Genomic DNA, 20832 nt, shown 5'->3' with positions numbered 1-20832 from the left:
AGGAGGTTCTTTCTCTCTCAATAGCGGTAAGTCCATGAGTTGCTTGAGGCCTTTGGGATGGAGAACTGCTAGCCTATCACGCTGCCGATGGACCCGAACACGAAGCTTACAGTGAATGATCCTTGTGAGCCGGTTGATGCCTCTCTATACCGGAAGCTAGTTGGTTCATTGATCTGGTTGCTAAACACCGGATTGGACTTGAGCTTTCCTGTGGGACTATTGAGCTCATTTATGTAGACGCCGTTGAAGTCTCATTGGGACGCAAGATTGCGGATCTTGCAATATCTGCAGGGTACGAAGGATCTTGGACTCTTCTACACCACTAGAGGTGAAACGAAGGGACAGGCTCAACTCCAAGGTTGGAGTGACTCAAATTAGGGAGGAGATCCACACACGAGGAGATCTACATCTGACTACAGTTTTTCCCTCGGCTTAGGAGCTGTTTCATGGGGCAGCAAGAGGCAGCCAACTATTGCCTTGTCGTCGACAGAGGCAGAGTACCAAGCTGCTTGTGGTGCTGCTTGCGAGGTTGTGTGGCTGCGAAGGTTGCTTGGCAAGATTGGGTATCCACAGAAGGAGCCCACGGTCATCAAGTGCGATAACCAGAGCTGTATTGCTATTGCTCGGAACACGGTCTTCCATGCCCGGACCAAGCACATAGAGATACAATATCACTTTGTTCGTGAAGAGATTTTGGCTGGTGACATCTTGCTTCTTTCTTGTTCGACGGAGGACAATGCGGCGGACCTCTTCACGAAGTCTCTACCTCGCCGGCGGCACTCCAGCTCACTCGGGTTGGTTCCACATCCAGGAGCTGAGAGGGGGTGTTACAAGGTGGTAAGGTACGTGGTGTACGGTACGCTATCAGTTCGTACGGAATGTACTTCTGTACGGAACAAATTTTAAGGTACGTAAACAGTACGTACCATTTGTAAACAGTCCTAGAACCCTGAATATTTTGTAGACATAGCAACCAAAATACTAAAAATAAAGAGATTGAACCTCATTACTTAAAGTTTAAATCAATTATCAGTTACCAAGCCCATTACACAATACCTCATGTTAACAGTCATAGTGATATAAGCAAGAACCATGAAAGTCATAGATGATAAAAGAGAGTACAAATATCATGTCTACAGCTGCCAGCACATGTCCTGGTCCACAAGTGCAAAAAGCAAAACAATGAAACACTACAGTTGTCTAGACTCTAGAGTCTAGACGCAAGAGTTTCAAATCTCATCATTAGATGAAGATGATGAGTCTTCTGAAGAGAGCATGCCTCCATCATTGATACCATTGCCCTCTTCATCGAACTCTGGCTCAGCAGCAACAAGCTCCAGTGCATCCTCGTCATGTGCCTCGGGAATCTAAGTGTGAATGAGTTCGACAGCCTCATTTGCACGCCTCTGCTGGGTGCGACGAACTGGAAGCTTTCCCCTGCGAATGCTCTCTCGTCTCGTAGAGCCTGGATCTGGAGCTGCCGGGCGTAGAGGAATGCTGAGAGATCGTGCACGTGAGCGGGTCACACAACGATCCACGCTCTCAAGCTCTCTATGTAAAGCTCTCAAAATCTCCTCTTGCTCATCTCTAATCTGCCGATCCACAAGCTCCGGGTTCATCTACCATTTTGAGTAGTGTTGGATCAACCTGTTTAAACATGCCACAAATTGCATATTGGACAATGGACGTCCATTGAACTAGAAAAAATTTTCTACTTCTAAGTTCTTCTTGAGTCCAAATTTCAATTTATACCTGCTTCGGTGACCCCAAAGCATGGTAGCTTCGCACGAGCCTCATGTTAGCTCTGCAGTACACCAACTTCTCTAATTGAGAAGTACTAAGGCGATTCCGAATCTTAGTGTGTATAAGGGAGTATGAGCTCCAGTTCCGCTCACATGCTCCAGCTGAGCAATCCTGTGCAAAAATGAGTGCAATGCGAGCAAATTTGTAAATCTTTCAATGCTAAAACATCAATCTTCATTTCCGAAGAGTATACTTTAGAGATTAATAATTAATTACAAGTTACCTGAGATAGAACACGAAGAGCAACTCGTAAAAGGTTTGGAAGACCAACCCTTCCATAAGAGTGCCACCATGTCAAAGGGAATTTCATGGCTTCCTTCCTCAATGACACAGGTCTCGCAAATGAAGCACCAATACCACTCATGTAAGTGGTGAACTCTCTATCAATCTGAAGTTGCTCCTCCTCTGAGAACATCCTTCCCACATACTCTGACTGCTTCATTGAGTCTGCATACAGAAGCTTTCTCCCATGATCAAGGCTGCCACAACCATCCATAGCCTCTCTCACTATGAACAGCATCACACCCTGACACATCCAGTGCTTCTGCATCACAACACAAACTCCCAAACTGTCCCTCAAAAGAGTATCACAGCACAGCATACCATACAGTGGACACACCTGTACAAACCCTCTCTACCTTCCAAGGGTACTATCCATCTCTGTCATGGATTCCCTGTCCCCTGTCCAATCAGTAGCAAGGCTGTACCAAACATGTGTTCATTCCTGTACCCTTTGCCTGCATGTGACCTATCTCCTGGAGAAACCCAAAAACATGTTTCCTCGAGAAACCTACGGCATGTTTCCACATGAAACCCTTAGGCCTGTTTCCCTATGAAACTTCTGTCCTGTTTCCCTACATCTAGTTACCTGTTCCCTCATGAAACATCTGGCAACATACGGATGCCCATAACTGTAGGTCCCACTGTTCCTTTCTAGCAGGAAGAAAACAATCTGCTCCATGAGCACGCAGCCATGCGAGCTTGCATCACTCCCATGCCAAGAAACATTACCAAATGACCTTGTACTTGCAGCCAAAAACCCAAGCACATTTCTGAATTTGCAGCCAAGCAAAAACAGCCCATAAACTGTCCCAAAACAGTCCCGAATCCAAAGCAAAGAGAAGCTGAAAGTTCCATCAGTTGAACGCCATCGACATGATGTCTATGTTCATGGAAACCCAGTCTCTGTCCACCTTTGTGTCAAGAGAAACCAGCCCCTGTCTACTATTCAGCAGAGGAAGAGAGAGAAAGGAGGCCTGTGACTCTGTCTTGTAGCGCAGCACAGCAGCCAGCCTTCAGTCTCCAAACAGCATGCATAAATAGACACTCAGATGCGCCTATATTGCCTGTAGCGCAGCCCGCCAGCAATACCTTCCTGCTGTCCGTACAGGCCTGCAACTACCACCTGTACCAGCCACCAGCCAACCTACAGACGCCGTACAGATCTGCCACGTGGATTGTACCTGCACATGCGCCGCCTCCAATCTGCAGCAACCTCACCTGCGCCGCCTCCAATCTGCAGCAACCTCACCTGCGCCGCCTGTACCTGCATCGCCTGAATCTGCACCTGCAGCAGCCTGTCCTGCCACGTGGACTGTACCTGCAGACAGCAGCCTGACCTGCCACGTGTACTGTACCTGCGCAGCCAACCTGCAGCAATCGTACAGTTCTGCACAGGCCCTTCTGTGCGCAGCCAGCATGCAGTCCACCTCTCCCCAGAAAAGCACACGCTTCCTCCAGAGATTGGCGCCTCTTTTGTCTGCCAGCCCCCCTTTTACCAAAAAGCTCACACGTGGCCCCAAAATAGCATATGGGCCACGTTTTCTTTAATGAAAGGCTTTATAAATGATTTTAAAGGTTTTTAAACCTTTTAAGCTAAAATCTCTTTGCCCCCTTTCACACATGGGGTTGTCCACACATGGGCTCCCATCTTCACTCCCACCTGATGCCATTCACACTGTCCACCATGTCCCCGTGCACACCTGCATCTTGTCCAGAGAAAAACACAGGGTCATGACATACCCCCCTCTTGAAAAATGGCAAGCGTCCTCGATTGCACTCAATGGCACAGTAAAGCATCTCATGAGCAAAGACACCCCATACGGCAAAAACAATGGCCCTCCAATGCATCTGGGTGATAAAAACAATCATCCTGCACAATGAGCCACAGTGTCCTCTTGCTTGTTCCTTCAGAACCTACAGCAAAAGTCTAAAACCAAATGGAAACACGTTAACTGTGTTAACCAAAAACAAAACCATGCATCATTCTACATATGACACACATATGCATGACACACATATGCATTCGCAAACAATATGCTCTTCAAGATGCTCTACCTACTCCAAAGTAACAGTCTAAGGGCTACTCGCAAGCCTTACGCCCATGGGCATCCCGCAGGACCCACGACTGATGATACAACATGAGCATATGAAAGCACTCAATGCATCCAAACACTACATCCACTAAGTACTTTCCCACATATGTTTCATGGCCATCCCGCAGGAGTCACACCCATGAACATAATAAAGCACTTGATGTATCATACCAACATACATGCAGCACATGACACAATGCAGAGTATTTCCCAATGTATTCTCAATGGTACCAGGATCCAATGGCACCAGAATACAAAAATACCTCTACCTCAAAAAGAGTATGCATACATGCACAAACAAAGTTTGATCCATATTTCCATGAACCAAACCAACTCTAGGACTGCTCGCAAGACTTATGCCCTCCATAGAGTTATCCATAGTTGCAGTTATAGTTCAAGGTGCGCGCGACTGCCAACTTTACCATCTCATGTGACTAGTACACAATATCATAGAAGTCCCATAAGCAGATGTACTGTCAGCCTCAGTACCTTCGGGTGAATACAAAGATGTCACCAAGCGACTCCTAGATAACAAATAAGCCTGTCTGTAACAACAAGGGAGCGGAGGTGCTACCCCCCTCTTGAGCATCAGGCAATGCTCCAGACCTATGCTCTGCTGAACCTGAATGAGCCGTAACAAGAGTCGACTCCAACTCATAGGCATCAAGATAAAGCTGCAACTCTTGAGGTGAATCTGCTAAGTCACCCTCCTCCATCCACTTCGCATCCATCAGTGAACCTCCTCCATCCACTTCGTATCCATCAGTGAACAGCTCTTGAACTTCACAGGATAGCGACGGGAAACCTTACCCTGTACCTTTCTTTCCTTATGTGCCAGTATATGCTCAGGAATAAGAACCTCGTCAAGCTCCTCCACTTCCATCTGAGCCTCATCTGATACATCCTCAGGCACCCAAAACCTGCTTGCACTCCACCCAAGTGATAAGCACAAGTCCTCGCGATGAGGCATAGTAGATCACCACTGCTGAACATAGAAAGAAACTGTCTTCCGAACCCATGAAGCCTCTATGAAGATACCACCGGTGACAAACTGTCGAAAGCCATAGCCTTCAACGCATCTCCTGCACCATAACACTTCAACTGCTTCTTGTTCCTGGCCGACTACTTCTTGTCCTTGGTGTCTTTTCTCCTGAACTTCATCTTCAGCTCTTGCTCTTCACCTCATATAGGCAAAGACACAAAATCCTGTACTGTGTCCTGCACTTCCTTTTCACTTTCCTCATGTTGAAGCTTTTAATGTGACTCTCATGAGACAACCACGAGCTCGCCCCCTTAGGAAAGTTAGCGAATGTCCCGACCAAAGCAACCACGGACTCGCCTCCTTGAGAAAGTCGACGATGTGTCCCGGCAAACGGAACCTTGTAAACCGGCCTTGACGGGCGGTGAAACAAACATTTGCACATAAAACACTTCAACACCATTGAGGACCTAGAAAAGGAAAACAAACAGGGGGAGCTAGAGTGCTCCTAAAAATAGTACACGGACACCGATTGGCCCCAAATCGCAGTGGCGTCCCTTGCGGTATTTCTTTAATTGATTATAAGAGCTTTGATTACAATATAAGGCTGAGTACTCAGCCGTCACAGTAGAACTCCTGAAGCCTGCAAAGAACCTGCATCTGGCTTCTTGTCCACTCGGCATCCACAAACAAGTCCAGCCACTGCTCACATCGAAAGACTCTCTCACATTGAGTCTGCATACAGAAGCTTTCTCCCATGATCAAGGCTGCCACAACCATCCATAGCCTCTCACACTATGAACAGCATCACACCCTGACACATCCAGTGCTTCTGCATCACAACACAAACTCCCAAACTGTCCCTCAAAAGAGTATTACAGCACAGCATACCATACAGTGGACACACCTGTACAAACCCTCTCTACCTTCCAAGGGTACTATCCATCTCTGTCATGGATTCCCTGTCCCCTGTCCAATCAGTAGCAAGGCTGTACCAAACATGTGTTCATTCCTGTACCCTTTGCCTGCATGTGACCTATCTCCTGGAGAAACCCAAAAACATGTTTCCTCGAGAAACCTACGGCCTGTTTCCACATGAAACCCTTAGGCCTGTTTCCCTATGAAACTTCTGTCCTGTTTCCCTACATCTAGTTACCTGTTCCCTCATGAAACATCTGGCAACATACGGATGCCCGTAACTGTAGGTCCCACTGTTCCTTTCTAGCAGGAAGAAAACAATCTGCTCCATGAGCACGCAGCCATGCGAGCTTGCATCACTCCCATGCCAAGAAACATTACCAAATGACCTTGTACTTGCAGCCAAAAACCCAAGCACATTTCTGAATTTGCAGCCAAGCAAAAACAGCCCATAAACTGTCCCAAAACAGTCCCGAATCCAAAGCAAAGAGAAGCTGAAAGTTCCATCGGTTGAACGCCATCGACATGATGTCTATGTTCATGGAAACCCAGTCTCTGTCCACCTTTGTGTCAAGAGAAACCAGCCCCTGTCTACTCTTCAGCAGAGGAAGAGAGAGAAAGGAGGCCTGTGACTCTGTCTTGTAGCGCAGCACGGCAGCCAGCCTTCAGTCTCCAAACAGCATGCATAAATAGACACTCAGATGCGCCTATATTGCCTGTAGCGCAGCCCGCCAGCAGTACCTTCCTGCTGTCCGTACAGGCCTGCAACTACCACCTGTACCAGCCACCAGCCAACCTGCAGCAGCCGTACAGATCTGCCACGTGGACTGTACCTGCACATGCGCCGCCTCCAATCTGCAGCAACCTCACCTGCGCCGCCTGTACCTGCATCGCCTGAATCTGCACCTGCAGCAGCCTGTCCTGCCACGTGGACTGTACCTGCAGACAGCAGCCTGACCTGCCACGTGGATTGTACCTGCACAGCTAACCTGCAGCAATCGTACAGTTCTGCACAGGCCCTTCTGTGCACAGCCAGCATGCAATCCACCTCTCCCCAGAAAAGCACACGCTTCCTCCAGAGATTGGCGCCTCTTTTGTCTGCCAGCCCCCCTTTTACCAAAAAGCTCACACGTGGCCCCAAAATAGCATATGGGCCACGTTTTCTTTAATGAAAGGCTTTATAAATGATTTTAAAGGTTTTTAAACCTTTTAAGCTAAAATCTCTTTGCCCCCTTTCACACATGGGGTTGTCCACACATGGGCTCCCATCTTCACTCCCACCTGATGCCATTCACACTGTCCACCATGTCCCCGTGCACACCTGCATCTTGTCCAGAGAAAAACACAGGGTCATGACATTATGTGCGAGTGTTTGTTTCACCACCCGTAAGATTTCTAAAGGCCGGTTTCAATGGGAAGAAAGAGCTTTTTGTGGATACTTGAGAACATCAGTTGGATTCTTTGGATATCGGTACTAGCCCGATGTAAGCCTTTTGTGGGTCATCCTCGTGGTGAGCTCGACATCAACTATTTTGTGCCTCGACAACGACCTCAACCCGATCTCGACATCGACACCTTTGTTTGATATTGTATTCATTTGTTGTATTGGTCCTGGCTTGGGAAAGCCCGTAGATTGTTCCTGAAATAAATTCCTAAAGAGGGGGCGGGGCCTGTTCCCCGCTCAGTGTGGTGTACCGTGTAAATCCCCTATTCCCATCTCTCTCTCTCTCTCTCTCTCTCTCTCTCTCTCTCTCTCTCTCTCGTACACGTGGTTGCATCTGTTACTGCACGCTCCCTTGGGCTTACAATGGTATCAAAGCAGGATTTCACTTGAAGAAATCTTTTCTGCAGTAACATAGCCACGTCGAGAGTTGAGGGAGACCAAGGGCCTCAAGAAGGGAATAACTTTGAAGACTACCCAGGACATCCAGAAGAGATCCAAGGCCGCCAGTCTATCTCTCATGAGACCGCAGTCATGACATTAGCCGAATATCAAGAATTTCAAAAGTTCAAAAGGTATCTTCAAGATGAAGAGTTCCTAGCTTGGAGAGCCAAAAAGGAACAAGACTACAGAAAAGCTGAGATGTTCGAAGATTTTATCAAAGATTAGACTACCGAAGCTGAAGGTGTGGAAGCCACCAAGGCCTATCTACGAGGTAAAGGGGTTTCCTTAGAGAAGAACCCAGAGGCACCCGATCTATAACTTATGGAGAACAGAGAGAAGCTTCCCCCAGACCCATTTTATCAGATATAGCTTCTTCCGATCAAGCAAAAAAGAAGAAGGCAAAGGATGCTAGATATCATCCCCTACTTGCTAGCTTCCTATTTGGTGTCCTATTTTAGCCTCTAGGGCTGACCATGTTAGTCTGAGGGGCTGGTCACCCTTCACATGTATTTTACCCATATTTATTCCCCATTTATGGTCCTCGGTATTTTTCCCAGTCGTGGAGATATTTATCACCAGTCAGCTGCCTTCATGTAGAGGTGTATATAGCCGGCATGCCTCCCTCATATTTCATTGCTTGCCTAGCTTGTCTAGCTACAGTCCCTCACTTACGAGGTTCTCCCCTCTTGCTCAGGACATGTATTCCTTTTGGTGATGATATTGAGAGCAGGCTCTCACCTGTGTTTCCTCTCTCTGTTCGCTTCAGCACTGGTCGCGCCCCTTTCACGCCTCCTGGCCATTTCGCCTCTCTCTGTTCACTTCAGCACTGGTCGCTCCCGCCTCCTGCCCATTTCGCCGTTTCGCCTCTCTCTGTTCGCTTCAGCACTGGTCGGGCCCCTTTCACGCCTCCTGGCCATTTCGCCTCTCTCTGTTCACTTCAGCACTGGTCGGCCCCGTTTCCCCACCCACCCACCCACCCACTCACCCACCCACCCACCCTTGTTCAGGCCCCCAAGGCAGAAACATAACTCTCTCTCTCTCTCTCCTCCCTGCCTGTGGGAAGGACTGCAGAGTGATTTGGAGGAATGGCCCCGAGTCTCCAAGAGAAACTCGAGGCCCTCGAGATGGCAATGAAGGCATTAATCAAGGAGAACAAGAAGACATCCGATTCCAACCTCAATGAGGTGGAAAACAAACTACACAAGCACATCATAGCTCTCGAAGCACGGGTCACGAACCTCGAACAAGAGAACACGGCACTCAAGGAGGAGGTGAGTGCATTGAAAATGGAAATGGTAGCCATCAAGAATGCTGAGAAGGAAGAAGGGGAGATCAATGACAACACTCTCACGGCCATCAAAGAAGAGATCTCCAAGGAGATCACAAAGGACATGGAAGGAAAGCTCGAAGCCAAGCAATCAGGATGGGTCGAGGTGGTGAAGAAGAACATCCGTAAAGAAGTGAGAGAGGAAACTCAAAGGGAAGAAAACCAAATCATTCACACCACCATTGAGGAGGAGAAGATGAGGCATGCCCGCCGCCTCAACATTCGAGTCACAGGTATAGCCGAGACACCCGACTCCACTCCCGAGAAAGATGGACAGCTTCTATGCATGAAGCTCGGCTACAAGGAAGAGCACCCTCTCCCCTTCACCAAAGCATGGAGAGCCGGGAAAGACTCAACACGCAAGCGAGCCCTCATCCTACAGTTTGCAGGAGAGACGGAGAGGGTCACCTTCATGAGGAAGAGGGTTATACTACGGGGTTTAGAGGGAGCTCCTATTTTCTTGGATGATGATCTCACGAGGATGCAGCTTGAGCATAGGAGAACTTGCATGCCACGAGTCTTACACGCGAGGAGAGAAGGCAAGAAGGCCTTCTATCGAGATGGTCGGGTCATCATTGATGGCCGGCCCATGGATTAGCGGTTTGGGGCCTATGGGACACAGACCAGGCCACTGACAGAGATACACATAGCAGTATGGAACTGTAATGGTTCACTATGGGTGCAGCCTGGACGACTGGAGCATGTTATGGAGGGGAGAGACATCATACTTCTGACAGAGACACATCAGAGCCCAGAGAGAGGGCTACCTCGAGTAGAGGGATTCCAGTGGGAGTCAGCATACAGGAGGACCACACGCCAGGGTACCTCGAGAGGGTCGGGGGGAGTAGCAGTCCTATTCAGACGAGAGCTACAGGGGAGACTGAGAGTGGTAGCACAGGATCCAGAGGCCAGATACATGTGGATCAGCTTACAGCTCTCACAGGACAGGGTTATATACATAGCTCTATGTTACTTTTCTCCATCAGGATCCTCCTATGTCATTACAGAGGACATGCCACAGGAGGAGGAGATAGGAGCCTCGCCATACACTTGTCTGTCAGAGGAGATTATGCATTATTCTACACTAGGGGAAGTATTTCTTACGGGCGACTTCAATGCCCACACAGAGAGCAGACAGTGTGAGGTGTATGACTATGATGACATGGAGATCCTCCACCCTGTGGATCCAGAGGAGATAGGGGCTAGTCGGGCATCAGAGGACACTGGACCAGACAGAGGACATTATGGGGACCACTTACTAGAGTTGGGAACCAGGCATCGTCTCGTTATTTATAACGGGATGCTACAGTGGCCGGGATCAGGAGGACTGACATGCTTCCCACATGGGGGTCATACACGGACCGGAGGCACGGTGGTAGACTACATTATGGGGTCTTTGGAGGCATCACAGCTTGTCACCTCATTCTCCATTCCACCTCGTCCTATTGGGGCAGATCATACATACTTGGCATTTTCACTAGCCGGATCACCAGTATCACCAGCCCCCCACATACCGACGCCACACACTACCATCTACTTCACACATGACATGGCAGACATATACACTGGCAGAGTAGAGGATGGGCTCCTACTCATGGATCCCCTGGCATCTATGGATACCATTACAGCCCAGCTCGCATCACTCCTACACACGGCTGCATTACAGAGCTTCCCACATCGTGTACACTCAGGAGAGCCTGCGAGACCTGGGACTATGCCCCAGAACAGATGGTATGATGACGAGTGCAGAGCCCTATACTCACGACTCCGCATACAGAGAGCCTTGGGAGCCATCACAGAGCAGGAGTCGAGGAGAGAGATGAGGAGACTTACTCGCCGCAAAAGGCGGGCCTTCGCAGAGATGCAAGAGCTAGAGATCTTTCATTTCTTCATGAGTAGAGATAGCCCTGTCTCATGGCGGCACTTCAGAGAGCCCCGGACCCCGACACCTATTGCAGACCCACAGACATGGCACACATATGCAGAGGGTCTATACCATGCCCCACAGCAGCCACCTATACCTCAGCCACAGGAGCCTCGACCTACCACAGCTAGCTTCTTTACCCACTCGATGGTACAGGAAGCTATCCACCGCCTACAGCATGGACGGGCCGCCGACCATATGGGCCTGCAGGGTGAGCATCTCATATATGCAGTAGATTCTTTAGCTCCTTTTCTTGCACACCTGTTTAACAGGGCACTAGCAGAGGGTTTGCCTGCGGAGTGGACGATGCACACCATTGTGCCGATTCACAAAACAGGGGATATGCTCGATCCGAGCAACTACAGGACGGTTATGGTTGGCCACGTGCTAGCCAAACTCTATGGTGCAGTGCTGGAGCAGGAGCTTAGCTTATATGCTGAGCGAGCAGGTTTACGCTCATCAGGGCAGGCAGGCTTCAGGAGAGCTTTCTCTACCACTGACCATGTATTCACTTTGAGATGTATGATTGATCAGGCCAGAGTGAGGAAGAGAAAGCTCTATTGCTGCTTTGTGGATTTCCGCAAGGCATTTGACACAGTACCACGAGAGAGGCTCTTTCAGCGCCTGCAGTCTCTTGGCATACCAGCAGATATGACATGGGGCATCTATGCATTATATGAGCAGGTTTTTGGGCGAGTCAGATGTCCAGGAGGTATGTCCGAGACTATTGCTAGCACCATTGGTGTGAAGCAAGGATGCCCACTTTCCCCCACGCTATTTGGGTTATACATTGATGAGGTGGCTGACTTCATTACACGGGGAGGCGGAGATGGAGTTGATTTAGCAGGTACCTCAGTACATATTATGCTCTATGCTGATGATATTGTATTAGTGTCTGAGTCCCCAGGTGGTCTACAGCAGCATCTACATGCACTCCATGATTTCTGCACACAGAGGGGTCTTACTGTGAACCTTGGGAAAACCAAGGTTATGGTCTTTCATACATCGAGACAGGGCAGGAGTCAGCTGACATTCACTCTCGCAGGATGCCAGGTGGAGGTGGTGACATCATACGTGTACCTAGGGGTTACCTTCTCTGCAGCAGCCACACGCTTTACCATGGGTTCAGCAGCCAGAGCTAGATTGACACGGGGATATGCAGCATTGGCTATGCTAGAGAGACAGTGCCACCAGGCGCATTTTCAGGAGCCCCGGACGAAGGGGTGGCTATTTGACACATTAGTCACACCGGCATTGATGTATGGAGCAGCAGTATGGGCGCCAGGCCTTGCTACCCATTGGTGGACACAGATAGAGAGACCACAGGCCCTCATGATGGCACGCATGATACGCAGCAAACCGTCAGTACCTCATGACATTATCCGAGCAGAGTTTGCTGCGCCTCCTATGATGGTAGAGGCCATATTTCAGACTATATGCCTGCTAGACAGATTCAGAGAGATGCCACAGGACAGATTATCATACAGAGCTTTTCAGGCATCTAGACATTGTGCAGAGAGGAGGTGGAGAGTGAGGAGCATTATGTATGCAGATGCAGAGCATATACAGCCATCAGAGAGAGATATCCCATTTTATTCAGAGAGCCACATTCCCTACGCCAGATCTTTGAGGCAGCAGACCAGCGCATACTGGGGAGATACATTCTAGACATACAGCGCCACAGAGAGACATTATTACAGGCTCAGACAGCTCCAGAGGGGGGGCGACAGAAACAGATTACTACATTTTTTCAGAGATCCATACCCCTCCCAGCCCCTACACGGCAGGGAATTACTCTCCAGAGAGCAGAGACACTTAGAGCCCGCAGGAGACAGAGGACACCTGGCTTTCGGACACCACGCCTATACCAGAGAGAGATGACAGAGATCAGAGCTCAGTTTCACAGAGAGGGTGCGGAGCGACTGGCTCGCTTCAGAGCACACCCAGGCATGTTCTTCAGGGAGCTGTGGACACCCCCTTCACTGATGTATACCATTTTATACCCCCAGTATGGTACAGGATGGAGCTAGCTAGGTTGCATATCATGATTGTATACTCCATGCATATAGCTTTGCATTCTCCTAGTAATAGAGCTCCATCCCCTGCACACCCAGATTCAGCTTTTTTTTATTCAGTACTTTTTCATTTTGTTGGGATGACAGAGGATACCCCATACATGTACTCCGATTTGTCTCATAGGCCGAGTTCGGTCTTTTGGAAGACGTTAATAAAATCTTTCTCTCTCTCTCTCTCTCTCTCTCTCTCTCTCTCGTGTTTCCACTTTCCCTTCTTCCGCTGCACATTCTATCATGGTATCATAGCACCAGTGATTTTCAGCGTTGGATGCTCCCTCCTCTACCTCTTCATATCTGCGTTTTTCCGCCCATGGACAGATCTGTGTTTTTGTGTTCATGCGTTGAAGCTTGCATTTCTTCAAGGGCTGATTGATACCCATTCAGTGGGCTGCAGTTTCCTCTCTTTAGGGCGTCAGTTTCCAGCTTCTTGGCAGCCTGACAAGGGTGTTTTTTCTGGACAGCATACCTGTCCTTCTTGGCGGCACCTTCCAGGGGTTCTCAGGCGTGTTTTTCAGCACTGGACAGCAACATAGCTGTCCCAAACAGGCTGCGTTTTTTGGCCTGTTTGGGCTTGCTTTCCCAGCCTTGATCTTGGGGCTCTCTGAGCTCCCTTTTGCCTATCCTTTTTGGTTATCTTGTGCCATCCCTCCCACCCCCTGATTGTTCTCTACAGTAGTTCTTGATCTGAGGCTTCAGCGTTTCCATATTCAGCCCCTTATACCTCTGCGTTTTCAGATTTGCAGCCATGGTTGCTGCATTTTTCTGAACCGATTTTGCTGGTAGTTCTACCTTCACTTGGGCTTCATCTGTTGGACCCAAAGGTACCTTCTCTTCAGCATTTTTCCTCATAGGAGGTGTGGACACTGGTTGGCCTGAATTTTCAGGTTTGTAGCCCTTGTTTGGCTGCATTTTCTTCTCCAGTGGACACAGATCACTTGCAGGGGGGGTTTCTTGATTGGATTGTGGCTTTGGAGGCAGTTTGGTACTTGGGGAGGATTTTGAATTTCAGTCAGCGTTTTGCTGATTTTGGAGCATCTATACCTGTGTTTTGTTCCTGGCCTACACGGTTTCTACATGTTCCTTGCCTTTTGTTGGCGGTGGAGTGCTATTTTTGCTGGATAGCAGTGTTTTGGCTGCGTTTTGCTTCCCACAGGAGTTTTCTACACTCATAGGGGGCCTTTCTCTAGCTACTTCACTTGAGGATCAGTTTCGGGAGCTATGTTGTATCGGTGGAGGCTTTCTTCTTTGACAGGAGTTTACAGTTATTTGGAGGAGAGCAGTGATCTTTTCAGAGATCCTGAGCAGAGTTTATTTTGTCCAAGCTTGTGTTCTTTGCAGTATTTGCAGAACAAGGAGGGTGTTTTGCCCTTTTGCGGTGTGATCCTTTCACATGGATCTTTTATCTGTTTTGCTAATTCTTGGGATCTGGTTCTACTTCTAGAATAGTCTTCTGCTATCTGTGATGCTTTTGAGGACTTTGTTACCACTGCAGTTTATATTCCTGCTTCCCTTCCTCACTGTGAGGAGTCTATCTCTTCATCTCTTTGTGATGCTTCTGAGGATGCTGCCAGTTCTGCTGGCTTGTTGTTTTGGAGGATGGTTTTTTGGACCCGGTGGGATGCTTTGGATCTGTGGTTGCTAACCGTGCCTCAAGCACAGTGGTAATTCCAAAGTTTTTTGGATTTGGATCACAATCAGGTTCGACTTATACCAGTCCGACGATATCTTTTTTTCAGAGGGGGATGTGGAGTCCTTTCATCTTACGATGCCCACCTCAGTGGCGTGTACTTATGTACAGCATTGGGCAACTCATGTTATGGAGTTTGAGCAGATGGACCCCATCTTTTCTACAGAGTCTTTCCATCTTGCGATGCCGACCTTTTCAGAGGTTGCTTTTATACAGCATTTAGCTACTCTTGGTACAGAGTTGGAGCAGATTGACTCTATTTCTTTTGAGGGTTCCAGTGAGGAGCAGTTTGCTTCTCCCACAATTGATTATCTACAAGATTTGATCTTGGTTGGTTATGAGGTTTTTCATACCTTCTCCAGGTTGGATACACAACATTCGACTTCAAAGAGTGTTCTTACACTTGGGTTTGGAACCATTATTTGGAGCAGCACGTCGCAGCCTATATGGTTGTTTTCTTCCAGAGGAGCGGTGTACCTGGCAGCTTGTTCTGTTGCTTTTGTAGCTGAGTTACTGAGGAAATTGCTTGTGGAGCTTTCTTGGTACCTGTTTCTACAGTCTTTCATCTTTGATCGAGGACGGCGTCTCTGGCTTCTTGGAGTTTGCTCAGCATCCGATGCTGAGAGGGGGTGTTAGATATCATCCCCTACTTGCTGGCTTGCTATTTGGTGTCCTATTTTAGCCTCTAGGGCTGACCGTGTTAGTCTGAAGGGCTGGTCACCCCTAACATGTATTTTACCCATATTTATTCCCCATTTATGGTCCTCGGTATTTTTCCCAGTCGTGGAGATATTTATCACCAGTCGGCTGCCTTCATGTAGAGGTATATATAGCCAGCATGCCTCCCTCATATTTCATTGCTTTCCTAGCTTGTCTAGTTGCAGTCCCTCACTTACGAGGTTCTCCCCTCTTGCTCGGGACATGTGTTCCTTTTGGTGATGATATTGAGAGCAGGTTCTCACCTGTGTTTCCTCTCTCTTTCTCTCTCTCTCAGTGGTTCTCACATCATGGGATAGACATTGAGCGGTTGCCACCTTTTCAGTATGATCAATCTGCTCCACAGGGTTACCTCTCTCTCAATGAGAGGAACAGAGTGATGAGACAGGACATATGGCAGCACTACATACAGGAGACATGGACAGCACCAGAGAGCCCACTACCACCGAAGATGCGGTATTACAGAGACCACTTTATGAGCATCTCAGGGGATGGGTTTATACATCGACCGCGGTACATGGATGTATACATGCCACACAGCTCTCGCGTTGCTATTGGACAGCTACGAGTCTCATCACATCAGCTAGAGATAGAGGCTGGAAGAGCGGCACGGGTTCCCAGAGCTGAGCGGATATGCAGATTGTGCCGCGAGGAGGTGGAGACTGAGGATCACTTTGTATGTAGATGTAGAGCCCACCAGGGGGTCAGAGATAGATATGCAGGATTGTTTGAGGAGCACTCTTCACTACATCAGTTGATGGAGGCCTCAGACCAGCGACAGCTTGGCAGACTACTACTAGAGCTTCATAGTTCTTGAGAGAGACTCCTCCAGACACCCGCTCCCACTAGGGGTGGGTGTAACTCGCGGCGGCGGGTGCCCGGGGGACTAGGGCCTTTGACACACTTGTTGATACCATCAATGCATATTAAAACATTTAAACATGGCCACAGCCTTAACACATATCCATCATCACTTTGCATAAAACATAAAGCTGGACAAAACATCCACAAATGCTGAAAATGGAGCTTGCACGTGTGACACCGCATAGAGGCCGGAATGGGCCGACCCCCCCCTTGGAGTATTTTATTACCCAAGGAGAACAATATCATGTACAAGCTTTGAGGGCCTTACTCTCCCCACGGGAGATGCCGGATTATCCATATACAAATGCCATAACACAGCCCAACACGAGGCAACCAAGCCGGAACATAGGCTGTAGAAATGCCGAGCCAACAATATAATCCATATACCCCCGTGTGGGTACTGATTCTTCCCCAAAAACCACGGGTCTTCATGCAATAGAGAGGGTACAGCAAGTACAACTCTCCATTCAGCCGGTACAGCAGGTACAATGGCTGGTACAGCCGGTACAGTGGCTGGAACAGCAGGTACGATGGCTGGTACAGCAAGTACAACAAGTACAGAAGCTGGTACAACTGGTACAATGGGTGGTACAGCAAGTACAAAAGCTGATACAGCCAGTACAAGGGCTGGTACAATAGGTACAGTGGCTGGTACAGCCAGTACGGTGGCTGGTACAGCAAGTACAGCAAGTACAAATGCTAGTACAACACATACAATGGCTAGAAATCATAATAAATGATTGAATACCCTTGCCTTCAGTATTTCTTCGCGATGGAAGCCTCCAAAACAATCCCCAACAGCCGGTATTCTTCATAGGCAGCCTTCAAGAGAGAGAGAAAGAGAGTAGTCATCATTAGAGAAACCTTCAATGGTGGTAGAGGCTAGTGTGCAGCAAGAGAGCCTCTATTAATGAAGAGAGAGCTCTCCAATTTATAGATTTGGGCCTCCCATGAGCTAAAATGGCAAGAGAAGGCTACAATGACAAGTGGAGAGCCACACAATAGCTGAAGTGACAAGTGTGAGGCCACTTGTCTCATTTTGATCCATTTTCTAACAAGTGTCAGGCCACTTGTCTCACTTTGATCCACTTTCTTGCCACATGTCCCAATCTAAGAGATGGATTCTCCCATAATCTTTAGCTCTAAAAATATAACAACTAGTAGACATTCTGTCATAGGCACTTTGCCAACTCTTGGTATCTGCTCAATTCCAGATGTAATGACGCGAACAGAATTTCCATCGGAGTCAGGCCAAAAATAGCAACTCTCCTAAATTTTAGGAGTGTGGTCCTTTGTATTCTAGGATAATCCCCCATTCCCAAAGCTTGTACTTTCCAAATATTTAAACATCCTGGAGTCCACCAGACCCCTTTCAGACTGGGAAATGTCCAGGCTGGTGACATCCTCCCCAACTTCTTAAAAGTTGTCCGCAACTTTAAGCTTCAAGCCATATATTCAAGATATAATCATGTCCCATCGATTGGGCGAGACGAGACAGTCTCAAAAAATCCAATATAACTGAAGAATCCATGTCCCAAAGAAATGGGCGAGACTAAATAAGTCTCCATAATACCAATATCAAAATCATGTCCCAAAATAAATGGGTGAGACAAAACAGTCCCATAAGTCCAGATAGCATAATCCATGCCAATGCATATGAAATTCAACATTTAGAAAACAATGGTATGTCGATGTAGATCACCAAGGAGCTGCCTTGACGCCCGGCCCGACTTCAGTGCCCATATTCTCTACCATTGGCTCTATGTTCTACCAAGCAAGGTAGCAACATCTTGAAGAGCACTTAGGTCAAGAGAAATACTACACAGGGCGGCTAAACAAGGAGTCCTGAAAACAATCACTCGCAGGCATAGATAACCTGGTGTTCCATACGCATTTCTGCTACACATAGTTTATAGGCATTTCGGCCACCAACTCACACTACCCTCTCAAGTGCCCATGTTCCCTTCCATCTGCTCTCTATTGTTCCACCCACACATGGTAGAAACAATCTTCAAGAGAGCACGTAGGACAAGAGAACACTACACAGGGTATGTTGTGCTTGTCACTACCCTTTGAAGTGCCCATGGTTCCCTTCCATCTGCTCTCTATTGTTCCACCCTCACATGGTAGAAACAATCTTCAAGAGAGCACGTAGGACAAGAGAACACTACACAGGGTATGTGAATCATGAGTTTCATAAGTCCAATGCATCCCAAATAAAGGAAGCCAAAAAGAATAATCCATCCCAGTAAAAGGGAGCCATAAACCTGAGGATGGATCCAAATTCCTAGAAAAGAAGTCCAGGAATCCATACACCTGTATACCATAATCCTTGTATACCATAACTCTTACCACATACTCCGTGCTAACCACACACCTTGGAGTAGAGGTGAACTTAATCTATAAAAGCATCATATCCATGAGATAACCAAAGATTTCTTCTCTATAAACTCGGACAGATTCGTCCATAGCCCAATATCTATATAAATCTCGACAAGAAAGAAATCTCCATAGATATATTCCATCCCAATAAAGGGAGCCATGAAAAGAATTCATCCCATTAAAGGGAGCCATAAACAATGTTTCCCTGAAACCATCTCAAGGCAAACAACAACACCTTTCTCCTTGCATAGCTATACAAGGGTTAGTGAACATCAAAAACACTTCATAGTAAATAGCAAAAGCACCAACTTTGCAAACTCAAAGTATACTTAGCTTTTCTTTGCCAGGTTGGTCATGAAGCCAAAAGAAATATCTCGCCACCATATCCTTAAGATATCCCGAGATATATCTCCATATAGCTTGCCTGTAAGCTTGATAATATAATCCACAATATCCATATGGAAAGAGTGCTAAACGTGTGCACATAAAGCCAATTCCATACTGATGTGGGAGAAGGAAGAATTAGGGTTAGGTCATGTGGGAGACATACACAGAGAAGAACAAGAGAGAGAGAGAGAGAGAGAGAGTTGTGGGGATAAGTCAACTCATGAGGCATGAGTGTGTGACTTCCCTATCACACATGTATATTGCACTAGTACACATAGTGCACTTAGTACATTAAAAGTACTAAGTGTACTATGTACTATAACTTATGGGCTTGTACACACTATAAGGGTGGGCATAAATCAAGGCTGAAACTGGCCTCATCCAATGCCCATCAAGTGTCTGCAATGAGCAAACCGCTCCGGAGGCAAACTCTTTGTCAACAGATCAGCCGGGTTGTCATCCGTATGAATCTTAACAAGCTGAATTTGCTTGTTCTCTATCACCTCTCTGATGAAGTGATCCTTCACATCCACATGCTTCGTCTTTGCATGAAAGACAGGATTCTTTGCCAACTGGATGGCACTCTGACTGTCACAATGCAACAATGGAATATCCCCTGTATAGCCCAAATCAACCACTAACCGAGATAGCCATACTGCCTCCTTGCAAGCCTCTGTGGCTGCAATATACTCGGCCTCTGTAGTAGATAAGGCTGTGCACTTTTGCATCCTGGATATCCATGACACAGCACCTCCTGTGAATGTAAATACATAACCGGTAGTAGACTTCCGGTTATCTGGATGACCGGCATAATCCGAATCCGTGTAACCATGCACTAATGCATCCTGTTTGCCAAAGCAAATGCACATATCCTGTGTGCCCTTTAGGTATCTCATGACACCTTTCACTGCTTCCCAATGCTTCTTGCCAGGGTTGGCCATGTATCTAGAAACCACTCCCACTGCAAATGCAATGTCCGGCCTAGTAGCAACCATGGCATACATGAGACTGCCACAAGCTGAAGCATACGGAATCTTGGCCATATCAGCCCTGTCTCTATCTGACTGTGGGCTGTCCATAGCAATGAGTTTCACATATGGAGGCAAAGGAGTACTAGTCTTCTTCCCCCCGTCCATATTGAACCTCTGCAAGACTTTGCCAATGTATTCCTTCTGAGACAAATACAACACATGCTGATTTCTGTCCCGAAGTATCCGCATACCCAAAATGTGATTTGCATCACCCAAATCCTTCATATCAAAGGTTTGATGCAGCCTCTGCTTCAAGGTATTCATCTCCTTACGAGATTTCCCGGCAATCAACATATCATCAACATACAAAATGAGAATCAATAGACTGCCATCCAAAGCTTTCTTGGTGTACAAGCAGTGATCTATGTCACTTCTCCTGAATTTCTGTGATTTCATGAATGTATCAAATTTATGATACCATTCCCTTGGTGCCTGTTTGAGCCCATAAAGACTCTTTTTCAGCTTGCATACAAGCTTC

At 47.6% G+C, this 20832-nt stretch overlaps 2 protein-coding genes across 2 annotated transcripts in view; both read right to left on the bottom strand.

The window, feature by feature from the left end:
- The window catches only part of LOC147635091 (putative plant SNARE 12), a 50693-nt gene that overhangs the window by 11002 nt on the left and 18859 nt on the right, over positions 1-20832 (bottom strand). The window lies entirely within an intron of this gene.
- Positions 1452-2363, bottom strand: LOC147635092 (uncharacterized). The gene is made up of 3 exons (XM_086804387.1): positions 2027-2363; positions 1753-1914; positions 1452-1647 (listed from the first exon to the last, which is right to left on the bottom strand). The coding sequence occupies exons 1-3, from the start codon at positions 2351-2353 to the stop codon at positions 1588-1590; spliced, it is 549 nt and encodes a 182-aa protein (XP_086660513.1). The 5' UTR covers positions 2354-2363; the 3' UTR covers positions 1452-1587.

This window comes from Cibotium barometz, chromosome 10 (genome assembly GCF_041138505.1).
Source record: "Cibotium barometz isolate CiBa-2024 chromosome 10, ASM4113850v1, whole genome shotgun sequence".
NCBI classification, from domain to species: Eukaryota; Viridiplantae; Streptophyta; class Polypodiopsida; order Cyatheales; family Cibotiaceae; genus Cibotium; species Cibotium barometz.
The sequence above is the reverse complement of the archived record's forward strand: the minus strand, read 5'-3'. Positions and strand labels throughout refer to the sequence as shown.

Excerpts from the sequence above, each read along its gene's own strand:
- LOC147635092 (XM_086804387.1), bottom strand. The coding sequence starts at position 2,353 with ATGCAGAAGCACTGGATGTGTCAGGGTGTGATGCTGTTCATAGTGAGA. Across the intron at positions 1,915-2,026 it reads CTCTTCGTGTTCTATCTCAG|GATTGCTCAGCTGGAGCATG; the intron begins GTAACTTGTAAT and ends ATTTTTGCACAG. Across the intron at positions 1,648-1,752 it reads CTTTGGGGTCACCGAAGCAG|GTTGATCCAACACTACTCAA; the intron begins GTATAAATTGAA and ends ATGTTTAAACAG.